The 18990-nt window shown below is 41.1% G+C and overlaps 2 protein-coding genes across 5 annotated transcripts in view; both read right to left on the bottom strand.

The window, feature by feature from the left end:
• abca4a (ATP-binding cassette, sub-family A (ABC1), member 4a) overlaps positions 1–15624 on the bottom strand; it is a 32411-nt gene extending 16787 nt beyond the window's left edge. For 2 of the 3 annotated variants that reach the window (XM_005744877.2, XM_005744878.2), the window contains exons 1-15: positions 15485–15624; positions 14933–15044; positions 14545–14638; positions 14297–14438; positions 13997–14136; positions 11758–11885; positions 11046–11243; positions 9167–9256; positions 7410–7644; positions 6250–6389; positions 3927–4043; positions 3451–3648; positions 1348–1553; positions 1091–1267; positions 660–882 (exon numbers count right to left, since the gene is read on the bottom strand). In XM_005744877.2, coding sequence (XP_005744934.1) covers positions 660–882; positions 1091–1267; positions 1348–1553; positions 3451–3648; positions 3927–4043; positions 6250–6389; positions 7410–7644; positions 9167–9256; positions 11046–11243; positions 11758–11885; positions 13997–14136; positions 14297–14438; positions 14545–14638; positions 14933–14998 — 2154 coding nt within the window. In that variant the 5' untranslated portion in view covers positions 14999–15044; positions 15485–15624. Of the gene's footprint in view, positions 1–659; positions 883–1090; positions 1268–1347; positions 1554–3450; positions 3649–3926; positions 4044–6249; positions 6390–7409; positions 7645–9166; positions 9257–11045; positions 11244–11757; positions 11886–13996; positions 14137–14296; positions 14439–14544; positions 14639–14932; positions 15045–15169; positions 15390–15484 lie in introns of those variants that run through there. The other variant, XM_013913783.1, reaches the window with a different exon arrangement.
• Positions 15625–16148: 524 nt separating this feature from the next.
• The window catches only part of arhgap29a (Rho GTPase activating protein 29a), a 30484-nt gene continuing 27642 nt past the window's right edge, over positions 16149–18990 (bottom strand). For both annotated transcript variants that reach the window (XM_005744874.1, XM_005744875.1), the window contains 4 exons: positions 18627–18862; positions 18191–18506; positions 17891–17999; positions 16149–17801 (listed from right to left, as the gene is read on the bottom strand). In XM_005744874.1, coding sequence (XP_005744931.1) covers positions 16900–17801; positions 17891–17999; positions 18191–18506; positions 18627–18862 — 1563 coding nt within the window. In that variant the 3' untranslated portion in view covers positions 16149–16899. The remainder of the gene's footprint in view (positions 17802–17890; positions 18000–18190; positions 18507–18626; positions 18863–18990) is intronic.

Here is an 18990-nt window from a genome sequence, read left to right as displayed (position 1 = left end):
AAGACTCATTTATTTCCCCCAAACCAAATTTACTGGGTTTTAAGTCATTATGAAGCTTTTGAAAATTTTGAGAATATAAGATAAGAAGAGCTAGTAAATAATCACCACAAAAACAAGAAATACTTGTGAATTTTCACACATAATTTGGAAGTTTTAATATTTATTTTTTGTTTTTTTACACAATACTCCCACTAGATGTCCCAACAGCCCATTTTACAATAATGTGCCTGCTGAGTAACTTGCTGTCTACATGAGAGAAGTTGTGGCTTAGAAGTGTTAATTATTCACCGGCACATTACTGCAAAGACACTGACATAATTCCCATGATATCACAGTATTCACAGTTATTTCATTAATGATTTATGGGGTCAGTGAGAAACTATTATCCATTTATTATTTCAAGGTAAAACACTTGTAATGATTCACAGTGTAAGTCATGATTTACTGGTGCGTTATATAACAGATGCAATGACTTAATCACACGTACTGCCTCTGGTAAAATGCCAGAGGCCGTACGTGTGATGCAAAACTAAATGGTTAAATTGTAACTTCATGCAAATAAGGAGAGAGGTGTTGGTAATCAGATTTGCTTGGATGAGTTGAATAAAAGCCCAGACACAAAAGGAGCTCCTAGAAAAAGCTAGGCTCTTTTTTCTCACCATGATGATGGCCGTAAGAAGAGCTGTGCTAGTGCCCATCACAATAAAGCTGTCAATAAACCAGGTGGACCAAATGACACCGTTGGTGACCCCTACGGCCTTAAGGGTCTCCTTCAACCGCAGTTCCTTCTCCAGAACAATGCTCTTTGCAATCATGGACACAGAGTAGACCCAGGCCAGAACCATGAAGATGGGGAAACAGCGATTGAGAGTCAGCATGAAGCTTTAAAGGAAGACAAAGAGGGCAAAAGTGAGAAATGTGCAGTGATTGTTGCATACATCTCACAAGTTGTCAGCTTTCCTGCCAAGACAGATCAGTTTTGACACATGGACAGATAATTTATTGCTATATGTTGAAATTAAAAGCTATGATCTGCAATGACTGTTAAATGTAATTATTTGCATTCTTTAATTATAATAATTCCACTAACAGATCATCCACGTAACAAGGGTAGGGCATCTGCTGTAGGTAAACACCCAGCGGCCGCTCCTTTCCTGTCTGTGTCTTGATGATGGCATGCTCTATTATGTCCTGCAGGTAAGCGAAGCCACCCCAAACGTAACGGAGGTCATCCATAGGATCAGCTCTGGGGCCTGGATCCCAGTACCTGAGGAATACACGCATATTTAGCTCCTATGTGTTTACTGTGCGACACTAAATAAAAATTAAGTAGAATTTCATCCTAACCTGTCTTTGACCTTATTGGTGCGTTCCACTGCATCAATATCCATACGGATCTTGAACTTAACATGAGGCGGGGGATTAGTAGTCCAGGAGTACATATTTACAAAGACGAGGCCTGCCCAGAACTTTCTGTCCTCCAGCATGCCTAACGCCCGATACGTAACGGTATCCTCATCAGGCAGAGCCACAAATTTATCCAGAATCACACACTGGGAGCGAGAGAGGGAACAGAAGAGAAACAGTCATCAATTTAAAAACTCAAAATAAGTTTCCTAACAGGTCGTGCCGTCAATGCTTGAGTTTACCAGAGGAGTCAATGAACATTTATCAAAAATTCGGTTCAGTTCAAATTTATTTATGTAGCACCAAATCACAAGAACAGTTGCCTTAAGGCGCTTTACATTGAAAGGTAAAGATACCAACAATCAGACGACACCCTATGAGCAAGCATTTGGCGACAGTGGGAAGGAAAAACTCCCTTTTAACAGGAAGAAACCTCCACCAGAGATTAATAATGATGATTAAATGCAAAATGGTGTATAAACACTTTGCGTTTAATCCTAACCTGTCTTTATGGTCAATAAGGTTTGGAACCTCGACAAGTTAAATCAAATGAACATTTACCAAATGAATAAAAACGTACAGGATAAACTTTTAACTGGTGTAAAAGTCTTCAGTAAACGTTATAAGAAGACAAAAGGGAAAATATTGACTGAAAATCATGACTGTCTTTACAAAAATGAAAATTTTAATCTGCAGGTGGTGCTAGAGAAAAGTACATTACCAGAGTCGTCTTGAATTCAATCAGTTTGGAGAACTATGAATATCAAAACTTCATTTGTGGCTGCTCCATAGTGACAGACAAATACTGCCATTACTCAAACCAAACCTAACAGAATAGCTCGAATGTTAAAGACAACAGAGGCTAGTGAGTCACAAAGACGTGTGTATCTTCACACACGTGCAGTGGCATTGCAGTGGTTGTCTCTTCACTGAAAACCGTGTCTGATACAGCGATTCACTGTAAGTGAATGCAAATAGGGAGGGCCTGGTTTCAAAAGGGATCCCGCCACAGCAAAAATATTTACCTCTTTGTGTGCAAACACACATATGCATCCACGTATATTCATCTACAGTATGCATTTATAAACCCATTATCCAGAACACGTACTGAAAACTACTCCATATCCAAAAGGCCTCCCCTTCATTTAATCAAGCATCCAACTAACAACACTGCAGCCCAACTGGGTGGTGAGATCTGAATGCGTGCCACCAACCTGACTCAGCCAGCCATCAAGCTCACGTTCATTGTTGCCTCTTTATAAAGGATGGTGGACAGAGTGACAGCTGTATCTAATCGGCCTCAATCGTTCCCACTCTCGCTGTCACACAGAAGTGCTGTAAGCTTCAACTTGGACAAAAACACAGAGCACCAACGATCTACCCAACCATGCCCCCAGATACCCCGGTGTCACCCCCAAGTGTGATAGGCCTCTCATCCTGCTCAGCCTGTACAGGGAAATGGGTAACTTTGTTTCAAACACATTGGCCCACTCATAGTGGAGGGCACTCACAAGAGATGGTCTGTGATGCTTTTCTTTTATTTTACCCTCCCTCTCAATCAGCAGTAAACAAAAGAGACTTGACAGCCAGTTTGCTGCTCTGGCTCAGGCCCACCTGGGTGGATTTCCATGTCTTTGGACAGGGGGACAAATTACAGTTCCCAGAGACACTATCTAAATGTTTAGATCATGTCAAGGGTTGCATTGAGCACGTAGCGGTTAGGTAACCAGGGCACTGAAATCAGCGGGTGACAGGACCTGTGGATAATTGGATTATGTCATGAAAAGGCCTGTCACCTTTTCAGGTGAAGTGAAAATTGCACTCTTACCGTCAAAGTCAGACAGGTGAAAAGGTTAAAAAAAAAAACTCTGCAAAAATTATTCTGACACTTTGGATTCATCTAGAAACGCCAAGCTCCCTTTGACAAGTCAGTATAATTCCACACACTGATGCACACTTCACAAAAACAGAAGACTGGTACTGGAGAGGCGACCGCAGGAAGGAAATGCTAAATTCCCCAAGAAAAAAGCAACAGCCACTCACATCCCCATACTGGTTAAGCATCCGAATCACCCGGTCTGTAAGGTTGAAGATGTCCCGCCAGTCAAAATCAGGCACGTCATCTGGGCGTTCCTCTGGGGGGCCGCTGTGCAGGAAGTTGAGGATGTGTTTGGAGGAGAAAGGCGCCATCTCCAGACTCCGGTCGATGAAATCCATCACAGAAGGATTACGGATGGTGTCCTGAAATGAAAGGAAGAAGGGTCATCACACTTACTTAACTAATTTTTCCCCACTAACAGAAGCAAGAACCAGTAGGAACACGATAATCCTGCCAAGACAAGAACAAAGCATGCAATAATGTTACTGTTATCTAACGTTATTAGACTGATAGGTACTAGATTGTTGAAGACAGGTCACTTTATTAGGACATTAATATTTTGTTAATCTACTCTGTGGTTATCTTTTGATGTTAAATGAGCCTCAATCACTGACACCTTTTCATTCACACAGTACCCTACCCGGATCATCTTGACTTGGACTCCATCTTGGAAGAAAGCCCAGATCTGAGGAGCAACTTCTTCCCAGGCCTTCCCCATAGTCCTCAGCCTCTCCAGCTCCTCAAAGGTAGTGTTAGCCTACGGGAGACATGCAAATGTGCATGTCAGTAGTTGGAAAGCGTTAGCCAAAGTGAGGCAAATCTATTCAAACTGTTCCCCATATCTTAATGGAAAAACAATCAGTAACATAGGAACAGGTACAAACACAACCACAGTTCAAACAATATACAGAAGAATTCATTAAATCTGCACGTGTGTACACAACATTCAGACATTCAAACACACACTCTGTCACAGATCTCCTAATCTCCCGCTACATACCATTCCCACATTAAACTCCCTGTGAAAACAGGATCAGCAAAGACAACACACACATTCTCACACAAAGAATTCCTGTCGGCCTGTATAGATAACCGGCAACTGTGCAACAAATATTTACCACACGCTTATCGTTAAAACCCTGAATGTGCGTATGGGTACGCTACAGTGCTTTGTGTGGCACACACCCAAGGCTGGCTACTTCAGCATTCAGCCGTGTGCAGTGGGGGATGAAAGCACTCAAGAGTACACCCAATTAAACGCCTTCCCCTTGTGTGTGTCTGATTTTGGGTGACAATGGGGACAATGGAGCTGGGGTGACAATGGAGGCTGTTGGTGACAACTGGCTGAATGCATTCAGCCTGCCCAGTGAATCCCAGTCAGGTTCCCACAAGTGAGTGCTTCCTCAGCCCATGAGGCAGTTTGAAAACAGCAGGCAAAAGGGGAGAACAAGGGAGCTAGGGGGGATTACTTAGTTCCATAATTTTATCAAAGAAAGCAATCAAAGTATCTTTCGAGTAGCTGACGTGCAACTTTGAATATGAATATCTATACAGACACAGCAGCACATATGATGCATCTAATGTAAGAGACACTGTAAAGATAAAAGTGGATGTTGATTGTGCCCTCACAGAATAAATACGCTTCTATCTATGCTTTCCAGTAAAAAGAAGGCTCTGAAGTATGTGACTTTGCACTTTAAGATAAATTCTTACAGTGTAACAAATGAAAAATAAGCACGGTAACAGCAGGATACAGTACAGACAAGACCTACGTGGCTTACATAAAACAAGGGCAGTCACATAAAGCGTGATAACATATGTTTAAGCGCATGGTTCTTCGCTTTCTTATGAAACACACTGATGCATGACAGGAGCTGAGAGCATGACAACAAAGAGCCTATAGAGGCTATGTTTTCAGTCTTGTAAAGTAATGGATTAACCCCTTGCTCATTACATTCCTAGACCAATCAAGTTCGCAATCTGAGAGAAGAGGAAAACAAAGAGGTCATTAAAGGTTGGGAAGGGGGAAACGCACGTTTTTGTGTGTCTCTTTTGTGTCCGATCACACATCCTTAAGGAGACACTTTGTTGCTTACACAACAGTTAAAAAGGCCACGGCGCCATTAGACTGCGCCGTGGTTTTACCATAGCCGATCAGCTTGTGCTCTTGCATTGCGATCAAACCATCCATGACCGCTACCAACCCACCCCCGCCCCTCAAAGGCCTTTGACCAACACGTATCTACATCTAGACACAAAAGGTTGGACATGACTTGATGAAAGCTGATCCCCTTTTGAAGGAAAATGCATTGTTCACTACAGTGGACGCTGCTCCAAAAGACAAACAAAGACATGGAGGTTACTGAGTAAAACAAATCATCTAAAGGGGGTTATCTGTGATACAAGAAATGTTACGTTTTTTTCATTTTTCAGTTTTTTAGATGTTTTAACTATGTCTCTTTACTTGGTTCAGTCCTGTTAACTGCCAAGTTATTTCGAGTATTCACTGTTAAAATGTACAAAATGTGCAATAAATCCCTCACGTATTAGTATCAGAGTTGGAATCTACCAGGCATTAAATACATCAAGCTACGCTTTAACTTGCTGACTGTATGGCACCTGTGTTATGTGAATCAATACAACATACCTGCTATAGTTGAAATCTCTGAAGCACATGTGGATGAATTATAATAAAATATCTCAACTGTTGCTGCCAAAGTCCTCCAAACAGCCATCCTATAAAACACCTCCAAGCACTTATTTGGGCAATTATTTTGAACTGCTCAAATAGGTGCATTTATTAGCCAAACATACTTTACTTTGAATAGATATAAAGCTGGATATAAAAACTGAATAAAAACACACAGAATCACCAGTCAGAGCTCATTAAAAACATTAAAAGCTGTTTTTATTCATGGTTTGACACCATGAGCTCCACCTGTCATCTCCTAAATGCCGCTTACATTTTGTATGATCTTTCTGACAGCTGGAGAGTCAGGGGCATAGAGGATCCGTCCCATCAGCATGGGCTTCACAGAGTTCCACACAATCCTGGTGGCAGGGTTGGACTCCAGTTCTTTCATCAGGTCATTGCAGAAAGGAGCTGAAGGGAAAGATTATTTGTTATGTAAAAGCTGTTGCAATATAGGTCAAGCTAGGCACTTAAACAGAACCCTATCAAAGATGCCATGGCACAAAGAATTATTTGGAAACCAATTACAGAGTGCATAATTATTTTTATGCTCATCTAAATGTGTTGCATAGGTTGGGCAGGGTGGAGATCAAGTTAAAATTTGCTGATAAAGATGAGAGCAGCCAGTTTTTCAGTCATTCAGCCATGCATCAATCCATCCATTGTTTTAGCCCATTATCCAGCTGACAATGGGCAATCCACATGCAGAGACTGTGAAAGTAAAGAAATGCTGCTGCAACTTCCTCCACTTCCAAACTGCATAAAGCAGGAACACGACTGACAGCTGAAAACTCCAGCAACACTGGCTTTAACTTTATAGTTAACTGGATTATGGATAACTGGATTAACTTTATAGTAGGTGATGATCTAACAAAAAAGCCTCTCATCATGGTCAACACATTGCTGGAGTTCTTCCTTCCACAGCATGAAGAGAAAAAAGTATTGGGAGACCATGTGCTAAATCCACAGAAGATCTGAGCCCAGTTCTCCAAGAAACTTCCATATTTGTATATGGCTTTTAAGAGAATTTGCAAATCAGCAAAGTGGGTTAAAATCACAACTCTTATACAAAACTAGAGGGTTTGCAAACTAAAGGTTACTCCAAAAAAGAACGGCAGCAGTCTCAAGAACAGTACTTTTAGTTTGGTCTGTCATACAAGGTAATAGAGATGTATATGTATACGGGCAGGGATAGCTCAATAGGTAGAGTAGCTGCCTCATGATTGGAAGGTTGTGGGTTCGACTCTACTGAACGGCTACCCTGAGGTACCCCTGAGCAAGGTACCGTCCCTACACACTGCTCCCCGGGCGCTGCATTGGTGGCTGCCCACTGCTTCAATAGGTGAATGGGTTAAATGCAGAGGAGCAATTTCCCTACGGGGACTAACACATACATACACACATATACACACATACACATGGTGTACTCACTGGTGCTGTTATCATATGTGTAACGGTCCTGTGCCCACCCAGTGCCGATACCCAGGAAGGCTTTGTAGTTATTGTCTTCATACCAGTTAAAGGAGGTGACTCGGGAGAAAGCCCCCTCAGTGTACCCGCATACAAGGCTGGAGGCGGCAGCCATCACTTCCCTGAAAGACAGATTTTTCTGGAAGAGAGGAGTCACGACTTGGATGAGCTCCCTGAAGCTACTCTTCTGGAACAACTGCAGAGAGATAAGAAGAATCATTCAAGCTTCAACAAACAAAAAAAGAAGATGAAAACTTTTAGATATAATCTAGCAGTTATCTAATGATAAAGATATGTTCAGCAGAAATCTATAAATAGGCTGGTGTAAATGTGTTTTTTACACATCCAGTTTCTGTCATAGGTGTAAACAGTATGCACCTGATGGGAAAAAGTATACACCTTCAGGTGTTTTCAGCTCCATTGCCAGAGTGTATACAATCAGGCACTAGCCATGCAGTCTGCCTTTACAAACATTTGTTAAAGCCCTTCTTCCCTCCTAGATATTCCATGATCAGCTGTAAACAGTAATGGAAGTGCATAAAAGTGGCCAGATGTTCCAAACCTCATCTCGCACTACTATCATCACAAAAACTGTGCCAGCAGCTTCCTGGCTGAGCAGCTCCTGTAGGTGTAATGTGTACTTTTGTCCATATATTTTATCCTCTTATTACAGGGTCAGCACAGCCACTAAAACACTGCATTAAAAATATCCTCGAGATTCTGCGTAACCCGGCTGCAGTCTTCTACATCTTCCATATTAACTTGTTAAACGTTTTAGTGTCTGAGATATTAAATTACTTAAAACTGACATGTGCAATATTATAAAAAAAGATTTTTACAGATCTTAATACATACAATAAATATAAAAAGAGAAAGGGGGCTCTGTTATATCAAGCTACCCTCTGCAGAGGACTAAGTATCCCGTATCCTTTACACATGATTAGCATACGTATCAACATTAGTCAGTTATGATATATCTAAATAACAGCTGGCAGGTGCATGACTCAACAATTATTGGAACTTTTGACAAATATTTAATGTCTAATTTTAAAAAAGAAAGAATGAGTTTATTTTAATGCTTTCCACTTGGATCATACGCTCTCTATAGTCCTGAGAGAGACAAGTGTCTCGCCAACAGGATGCCAGACTGTCAGTTTCAATGAATGTCCCATGGAAACATCCACAACAAACAAAACAGTATTTCCACATACAGACATAAATGGTAGTTTGTGAGCACGCCTAATTCTAACTTTAAGTCACACTTGTACAATAAATTTGGCTCTTTGGCACTAAGCTGAGGCCTGCTAAGGTGTGAAAAAATTGTTTTTCCAATGACAGCAATTAAAATAAGTGAAAAATCATGTTCATAGACGTTTTAGTGAGAGAAACACATACACTAACACATTCATTCATCACCAGGGTTTTTTAATCTATGCCGATTGGAGACTTTTACCTGTCCTTGCAGCCTAGGTCTTTTTTGCTATGTTTGGGGGGCGTTTTTCCAGTGAACGGTCCCATAATGATGATCTATCTGCTTTTGCTGTTTTTGGGGGGCTAAAATGCCATGTTCTGAATTTAGCCTTCCTTATACGCACTAGATAATATCCCCCTACTGTCTGTTTGCGTAAAAAGCCAAGCCAGAGGAAGCAACTGTTTCCTGACAACTAAAAATAGCAGGCGGTGAACTTTTGAATTGAGCTGCTGGAGCCGGGGCTTACCTCTTTCAGTTTGTCCGAGGCAGAGGAGACAACCCGGACCCAGAAGTGAATGTCGATGCCTTTTGAGTGATTGTCCAGTACAAGAGGAAGCTAATGAGAAATACAAATGAATGAACATTTTCTGCTTTTGCATTCATACAAAAGCTGTAAACTTCCAGTATTGTACTTCTCAAAATGAACACATTTCCCATAAAGCCACTGTCTTATGAGGACATGGTGATATTATGTGATGCAAACAGAATTTTGAAAACCATCTGTAAAACCCTTCTCTTATGTTCATCTGAGTACTACCTTCTACCAAGGATCTTGCTGGTTTGCCGAGAGAGCTTCCAGAAAGTTCACAACACAATAGGCTAAAGGTTCAGGAAGCAGAAGAAGGCCAAGACACAGAATCACCAGTGGAAACATCCTTCCGCTTTGACATATGTTCCTATCTCAGTGCATGTGGACACTAAATGGGAGGATGTGTGATTTGAGTGAAATTCGTTTCCAAAGCCGAGCAGTAATATTTTAAGCTATTCCTGTGCCTGAAGTCAAACTACACAACAAACAATGGAGGATACGGTTAAAAATAATGGTATTAAGAGTGGACAGAGTGGCAAGAACACAGGGATTGAGGCTTAAAAGAATTAGTGGACAGACAGGTTCATACAGTTAAGATCACTTGGCCCAGTCCCATATTCCTGCACCTGGATGAATACAAGGCAGAGGGTGTCCATTGTTTTCAGCTGCTTTTTTATGGTTTGTGTTTACTCTCACTCTTACTTGCATTGCTTTCTAAAGAAAGCACTGTCTCTAACCTAAGCTAATCAAAGAAAGAGGCTAAGTCTGTCTCGCTGGCCAAAGCTTGCTCCTTTATAAACTGTTTGTATCACTACTGCCTACTTAAAGCATGTTGATAGACACTTCATTTTTATGAGGTAATTACAGCTCATCAAATACATAAGGAAAAATTAAAGCCATCTTTCACCACACAAAGTAGTGTATTTGACATTGTACATTCCTGGGGAACGACGCCTTGTTTGCTTTGCTTTTTGCATTTCCCAGAGAATTTTTGTTTTGCCCCACCCCATGAGTCATAGCTTTAATAAAAATACTAACATCTGTTTATCCTTTGCATCTCCTGACTTTGAACAGGAGGTATGTCAGGAGACAATAGGCGTGTGTCAGCTTGTTGGGTTTTGATCTGGAGGACAAACTATGAATGCAGTGCAATCAGAGTCTAAAACACAAAACGTGCTAAAGCATGATGGGACATACTGAGCTGAAGGTGGATAATCATGCATCATGGTAAACATGACGGTACCTCTTACTGTTTTTCTCTTGTTGTTTTTACAATATACTAGAAACTCGTGGTACAATCTAGTCATGTTACTTGATTACTTCATTTACTTCATATTTTACTCAAGTGTGTTTTTGTTGGTTGCCAACTACATGTATGTAAGAATTAGAAACACAGCAGTTTATGATACTGTTTGATAACTGTTTTTGAAATCATATCCTGGCAAATCCTACACTGCCCTTTGCCAGCTTGACCTCAAGTCGCTTAGCCAGCACATGGCTGACTTACCCAATGAAGATCCAAATGAATTTTTAAACATGGCAAGATCCCAAACTGGATGTATCCAAATACAGCTCTATACGGCCTATTCATGAACCAACCAGATCACTGCCAAATTGTGGTATTAAGTGTATCCATTCAGTGCACAATAGATAGTTTAGTCAAGGGTATAAAGATGTAATTGCAGACTGAGTGCTCCCAGTTTAACTGAGCCAGAATGAAATTTAAATTGTGCAACTATTTTTTAAAAGGTAAGCCAGTGATCCTTGGTGATTTCCATGTCAGCTCTCTAAAATCAAGAACAAAACCAACACTCACCAGCCGGAAAAGTTTGAAAAAGTCGACATTGGCGTAGAATTTGTCCTCAATGATCTGTAGTCGCTGTGGAGTGAGGATGCACATGGCGTTGCGAACTGCGTAGAGTCCTCGACGGCTGGGGAAAATGAGGAATCGCTCGAGCAAGTTGAGGCTGCACGCAATGTCTTTTAAATGCAAGTCCGGGACTCCAAAAGCAAACTGGAAAAAAGCAGATTTATGCGGATTCAGATGACATCAGCAAAAACAGAAGCAATCTGATGTGTATGTCACTGCGCCGTGACGTCTTTTGTCTGTTAGCTTTTATTCTATGTCTTGAATTAAACATCTGTATATTGTCGTGATGCATGCTTAATCACCCAGGTAACCAAGTCCTGTTCATCTGGACATCCAAGTGGCATCTTTCCCCAGCTTTATAAACAGTACATTTGCATGATGACTGAAACTGGTAACTACTGACTAACAATGGGCCGTGGTCAGTTTCATGATGGTTAATTTGCAGTTGTCATGACCACTGATCGCCTGTATATTTCCCTTGTTTTTCTTCCTTTACTGTGTCATATTACCATTTGTGTTCCATACTGTACTCCACCAGAATCCTTGCCTTGGTGGTATGAAGCAATATCAGTGTCTTGACTTCTTAATGGTAAAATGTCACACTGTGTACCCTTGGCTGTGTGCGTGTGTTTATGCATGTGTGTGAGCACCCGCGTACCTGTTCAGGCCTGATTTGGGCATTAACTAGATGATACACTACAGACTCGGTCAGAGGAATGTCTCTGAGGAGGAATGACGTCAGAGTCTCGTCATCCTTCAGGATAGTCTCCACTTTTACCCCTCGACCTGTAGACAAACAGAGGCAGTCGGTGTAATGGAAAAATCATAAGAACGGTTTCATGTCTTTAACTGTCTTTAACCTTTCACGGTGAATGACTGTCATGGCTAGATAGATAACTGTTCGCTGTTTGATATGGAACTGGATAAACTGGACAAGTTGGAAAAAGCTTAGTTTCATAGTAACACATATTGGGCAAGTTGTGACAAATGTGTTTCATTAAATGACACAATTTCCAGTAGCCTGTCTGTGCATGAATGAAGGCTGCATTGCCAGGCAAAGTGCTGTTTTGGCTTTTATCCAGGCTGTGCCCCTGATGAACATGGATTGAGATAAACACAAATTAAACAAACAAAGCTGAAACGTGTGTGTGTGTGTGTGTGTGTGTGTGTGTGTGTGTGTGTGTGTGTGTGTGTGTGTGTGTGTGTGTGTGTGTGTGTGTTATTGATGTCATTAAAGAAAAATACTAGCAGTGAATGCTGTATCAAGACAATTCTAAATATGTTTTAGCCAAGAGGTTTAATCTCAAATATTTCCTTATTTTTCCCCTTTTTCTTTTCTCCTCCTCTGTCTCTTTTTTTTCGTTCCTGATCACTTCTGCCACTCCCTGCCTGTGAACTCTGGAATTCCTAAAATGCACATATACTAATGTGAATAACAAATACGTAAAATGAAATCAAACATGAAAAAGAATAATAAGAGAAGCCAATTGAGCAGGGTTGTCAAACATAAGGCATGGGAGCCAGAATCAGCTCGGCAAAGACTCCAATGGCTTTGGAAAAAGTAAATGAGAGGTTAAATCTTGGAGTTTTAGCTATATTTTCATAGATTTTATAGCATTTCCTGTTGATAAAGACCCCCCAACATTAAGTAATTAAGTAGCAGATGAAAAACAACTAAATGACAGAAAAGTTATCTGAGCAGTAAAAGACAAAAAAACCAGGATATTTTCTTTCAATTGATAAAAACTTTCTTTTTCATAGTTACAGAAGGGTCTAAGGAATAATTCTACAGCAACATTTCCTTGTTGTGTAGAAAGTCTGTACTGTTGAAACTGCACTGATTTTTCTTATATTAAGACATCTTAGAAATTGAATCTTTGAATGAATCTTTACACTTACACAAAGGCGAGTTTTACTCATCCAGCCCACTTAACATCAAAATGAGCTGCGCGTGGCTCACAATGTAAAATGCAAAGCAAATATGTTTGGCACAACAGTGCACGTGGATCATGATTCTGCTTGCTAATAATGCCAGATGTGTGAAAAAGAGGTCGGACGATTTTCCTGTTTAATATCCATGAGTCACAGTCGTCATTTATATAACTTTATTCTCAACATGATTTCGTTTTCCTTCCCGGGGCTCATGGGAACACGAGTGGAATGTGGATGTGGATCTCTGTTAGCTCTGTTAGTCCATCTACATATTTCTGCATGAAAGTGGCAGCACAGAGAGCAGCCAGACATAATCATTCAAAGCCTGGAATGCACTCAGCTCCATTCCACTCCCATCATAAAGGTTTATTTTGCCAGTAGGGAAGCATGGCATATGTACAGTGCACACGTATATATGAACAGAGCGCAGTCTGCATGCAGGCCCTTGAGATGGGATGAGTGTTTCTGGGAGTGTGATGGGTGGTATATGAATTGCTTTCCCACCAAATAAGCAGCGTGCTAGCAGCAAAAGTAAGCAGCTTACTTTGCGAGCCGGTCTTAAACCGTTGTGATGTAATCGTGTTACTCCACGCAGACACCACAGACAGACTGATGGGAAAGAATGTGAGGTGTGATGTAAACTGCGATTACCAGGCGACGTGTTCAACTTTTAAAAGATCAACATCTTATGAGTCACAATACCTCTAAAAAAGGCAAAAGCGTCTGAAGTAAACGACACCCGTGTTGTATGATCTGCAAGAGGCACGACTGATTTGATATTGATTGTATTCATGGAGTATATAAAGATTTCAATAAACTACTGATTTTAAACCATTGTTGGGTAATTCAGAAAAAAGCTTTTATTCCACTGCTTTAATGAAAGAACTTTATAAATGAACCTTTCTGACCGTGGATTTACTTCTAAAGGCTTCTGCTGGATGTTGATGAAAGCCCAGAGCACTGACCTGAGACTTTTTCAGGATGAATACGTAGCGTGTCCATGAAGTTGCTCATAGCATTGAGCTCCCTCCATAGGCGACCAAGCTGCAAAAACTCTGGGTCCGTAAAAAGAAGCTCTTCAGCATCCGAATAGAACCGAGCCAATCTGAGGAGGAAGGCCATAATATTAACAATTATTATTAAGGCTAAATACCTAGATTCATCTCTTTCACTCGACTTAATAATTTTGCCTGTTGATCTTAGATCAGACACTTAATACGAATCCAAAACTCTTCCCACTGCCAGCCTATACAGTTGATGCTTACATGGAGTTGTTGTAGTTGGACACCAGGCCAGGAGATTCACCACGGGTGGGGTATTGAAAACAAGGGTTGTTGGCATTACAGAAGATTCCTTGGATCCATGGCAGGACCCCAGCAGAGGGCATGGCTTTATTGGGGAAATGACCTGAGGCGGATGAGAACATTTATGAATTGCACTAGATACAGAGGATATTGTTTTTCTGTCTCAGCGGGCTGTGCTAATATTTTCCAGCGAAGAACTGTTTGCTCACATTCATGTTGGCGATAAAGTGGATTTACTTTTCGTAGCCACACCAGCCCCATGAACAGCATAACAGGCCACAAGATCTCCATGAACAAACGTACCTGGTTAAAACAGACAACATCTTTTAAATGAGCAGGTTTTCCAGTTTTAGTTGTGGTTTCTATCAATCTGACAAATTCTCCACTCTTACCAACCCCAGTTTGGGACAAAATCAGTAAAGATGTGTTAGTTTTTAAGTATATTCTGGGCTCGCATAAAAAAAAAGACTTACACTGTATAATATGCATTAAAAAAATGAAAGATATATTTAGTAATGTGTGAACTGGTGGGGTCAGAAGCTCTGGAGGCATGGTAGCTTAGCCTTTACTGGGACAACTGGAGTGTGGAGCTTTTACCCTTTGCCTCCTGCGGATGGTCCAGTTCTTCCACAGCAGGAGTCTGACCTGTCTTCCTGCCCCCATGGTGCCTCCTTTTCACCCCCGGAGGGGCTGGCTATAGCCAGTAAATCTGTATTGAACCAGACCATAAAACATCTTACGGGCCAAGTAAGGCTAACTTTTGTCTTACAAAACTACTCATGACTCTAAAATGCAATTTGCATTTGAAAGGCTAAATTTTGTCGATGAACTCACAAGTCGGTCCATTCATCTGGTGAGAAATCCATGTGAAAGCTAGCAGTAGCTTAGTAATGAGGTTAATGAGCTCAAGACCTTGACATGGTCAGATTTACAATTATAGACTTGTCAAACGCTCTTTCGCTACAATTTCTGGTTAACGCCAATCCCCCCCAAAATAAAATGAAATGAAATCCCACACTGTCTGTGCAGCCACACCATACATTTAATCTAGTTTAGTTCCAATCATGATGACATTCTCTATCCATTCACTGTTTCCACATACTTCCACCATAATCCAAAGGACACAGTGCAACTTAAATTGTCACTTACCTCAGAAGAGCACCTGTACTGTAGATTGATCGCCAATAACAACAAAATAACTCTGCATATTCTACAGACTGTTTGCTGTGGTTGCAAACACAGCTTGTTTCCAGACCTCCAGAATAGTTAAGCAGATTGTTTTAATCTCCTTTCTCGGTGCTGGGAGCCTGCTAACACCTCTCTGCCATTTGTAGAGGCCTGCATGACCCGGCCACCTGACATTAACAGTGCGGTATAATCCTACCACTATTATAATCCCATCACTCTTACATTTTCCTTACATTTTAACAAAAACTTGAATCTCTAGTCGCAGATTATCATCTTGCACAAACTGCATGAACTCAGTTTATTGCATTACACAGATTAAATTAATATTCCTGTAAAAAAACAAACAAAAAAAAAAAAAAAACCACACGCAAAAAACACCATCACTGTTGTAAGTTGTCAGATATATTTTAATAAGTTACAAAAGGGTGTTTGTTTTATGTACCTGTTTTCTTACACTGAACTTTCAACACTGTGCCAGGCTTGTACATTACCATGAAAAACAGATACCATTTAAATAAATGATGCACTTCCCATTACTTACAAAGAAAGCATAAGATTCAGGTTATTGATAAAACTACTCAAATTGTAAAAAAACAAACAACAAAACAACCAACAACAAAACCAACAAAAAACTAAACAATGAAAAAAAAGCTTTGGCTATTAAAAAATGTACATATATTAAAATTAGGAAGAATAATGCCATGTCAGAATCCTGTAGCATTTCTAAAAGCTTTTCAGACACATTTAACACCACGCAGTACAAAAACGAGTGGATTTATACCCTTTGTAAGTGATGCTTCCTTACATGACCAAACGCAAACACAGACATCAGAGTACATCACGTAACAGATGTTGTTAAATTGCAAAAAAATATTAGCAATGTTTTTAATTACAGACTACTTGTAACAGCTTAAAACACTCTTCAACGGTGCAGGCAGAAGGCTGATGGTGAAAGAGCGTTATCAGGTAAGTGCGCCACACATCTCCATAACGTTATGCAGTGTTGTTACGCCTCGAGGGCTTTTTTTGGTATAGAAACATACATACGTGAACCTGTAGGAATTTTACACAAAATATTCAAACAAAAACAAATTGCACAGATCCAAAAATTATAAATATCCTGGCTGTGTGCCAGAGTATACTGAGCAAGTGATTGGTAAATGTATGATTTGTGAATCAAAATTTACAGCATTATAAGTGCATTTTTTTTCTTTTGAGGATCAAAGATATCATAATACTTACAATAGATCTACACAGTGCCAGTCATACATCTGCTCATTTTCTCTACAGAGTGAATGCAGATGTTTCTGCGTGTTCCTCCTAACGTGACACACATTGTGATTCTCGGAGCTCTAACAACAATGTCTTTAAGTGGCTTAAACAAAATGTGCCTCTCTGTGTTCCACCTCTGGAAGACGCCTGGGCCTTAGTCTCTGGTACACTGGTTTTGCCTGGTTTTGGTCCATTTCCTCAGGGCTACAGCTGGGAGACTGAGAGATGGCTGTCTGTTCAATCTCAACGTCCTCCTCAAGGGGCTCATCTACAGACACCTCTATCTCAATGCCTATTTCCCCCTCCTCATCCTCCTCCTCATCCTCCTCTTCATCTTCTTCCTCAGCACTGTTAGCTTGTGCACAATTCTGCAGGGCTTTAGCTTTGCTTCCCGATGGGGGCTTGTAGAAGGTTCCTGGGGGGGGCTGAAGAGTTCTGGGGGCTCTGAAAGTTGTTGCAATGGGGCTATACTTTGTGACATTATCTTCCCTTTTTATAGTCCTGTTGGGTCGCACTGCGACTGTGTAAGTAGTTCCAAGGGAGAGGGTTGATGGCACAGAGGTTGACAAGCCTTCCACTGCTGCACTCTCTGTGGATGAGCTGGCCTCAATTTTGACAGTTCTTGAGGCAACTTCATGTTTGTATTGTTTATCCCAAGTTCTGCGTAATGTCTGGGTGTCGATAAAGGTACTCCGGAAATGTGTGGCCGCTCTTGTTTTTGTATTCTCAGTCTCGTCCACTTCTTCGATGGACTGGTCGCAACCGCTTCCCTTCCTGTCATCTTGGTCAGTGGCGTTCCGGGAGTTATTCTCGTCTATTTGGCTTCGGTTAAGTATCCGTTCGACCGGCATGCTAAACGGCCGTGACGGTAGCTTGTTGCGAGGGTGTCGAAGCTGAACCCTGGTGACTGTGATGTGATGAGAACGACACAGGCCTCTCTCCCCAGATTTTGCGACTTCAGGGACACTTGACGACAAACTGAGGGTCTCTGAATCAGTTTCATCAGCTTTAAAAAGAGGACAAATAAAACTTTTACGATAAAATAACAACATGATTGTTATTTTAATAATTATCTATTACTGTGACAATACTGACCTGGTTCAAAATCGCTTCCATCAAGGCTTGGCATCCTCTCCTGAACCTCAGTCAATAAGTGTGAAGAAGGAATTATAGACGAATGCCTTTTAAACACCTTTAAGCTCGACTGCAAGACAAAGACAGACAGTAAGAACAGAAAACAACCCACCACTCTACCACATGCTAAACAAGAAGAGTACTGTGTATAGTTTTTATACTTTATCACGCTATATAGATAACAGAATAGCTCTTTACTATCATTGTACATTTACAACATCCTGTGTCATTCATGTATCGTAGTGTTGGCAAACCAGTTACCTCTTTAATGTCTCCCAGTGACTTGGAGTGCCTGATCAGCTGCTGCTCTTTGTCCTGTTGCATAAGGCGAGTGTTAGCGCGGGTCTGGGCATCAACCTCTGTGGGCGAGGTGCCACTTACAGGACTCAGAGGCGTGTCAAAGACCATCTGGTAATGTCTGATCAGGAGCTCCACAATGAGCGCCTGATAAGGGTAATCCACCAGAGAAGAAAGGGAAACTTCAGCATCGGCCTGCCTTGGCTTGATCAGCGTCGGGCCAAAGATGATACCCAGATTGCTGGCAGTCATCTTGTTCTCCTCTGATTGCTCCGTCACCCTGGAAGGAGAATGAAACAGATAAGAAATGATCATTCCTACTATTATTAAAAAAAAAGAAGCAACACATCCATATGTTGTATGTAATGGGATGCCCAGAAATCCATTCAGCCCGCCCTACCGGTGAAGATGCTCTATGAGGAACTGCAGCGTCTTGTAATTAGCTGGTGGCAGCTGTCTTAGCAGATCCTTGATCTTGAACAGGACTCGATTGAGCTCGACGCTAACCTGCGCAGGGGTCGCAGTGGTGGGATTAACTCTCTGTGCTTCCAGTTCCTCCACAATGATACTCTGGCTCTCCTTGGCCAAACCAATAAAGTCGTTATAATAGCGGAAGAGGATGAGTGGCTCTGGAAGCTGGAAAGTACGGAGGAAGAATTAGATAAACAAATGAAACAGAGATGATAATAAACAGCAGCAACCAAAATATGGACATAAATACACAAGTGGTACAGAATTAGAAATGAGATAAGCACCCTGGTGAT

This window comes from Pundamilia nyererei, unplaced genomic scaffold, assembly GCF_000239375.1.
Source record: "Pundamilia nyererei isolate P.nyererei 1_Seehausen unplaced genomic scaffold, PunNye1.0 scaffold00150, whole genome shotgun sequence".
Lineage (NCBI taxonomy): Eukaryota > Metazoa > Chordata > Actinopteri > Cichliformes > Cichlidae > Pundamilia > Pundamilia nyererei.
The sequence above is the reverse complement of the archived record's forward strand: the minus strand, read 5'-3'. Positions and strand labels throughout refer to the sequence as shown.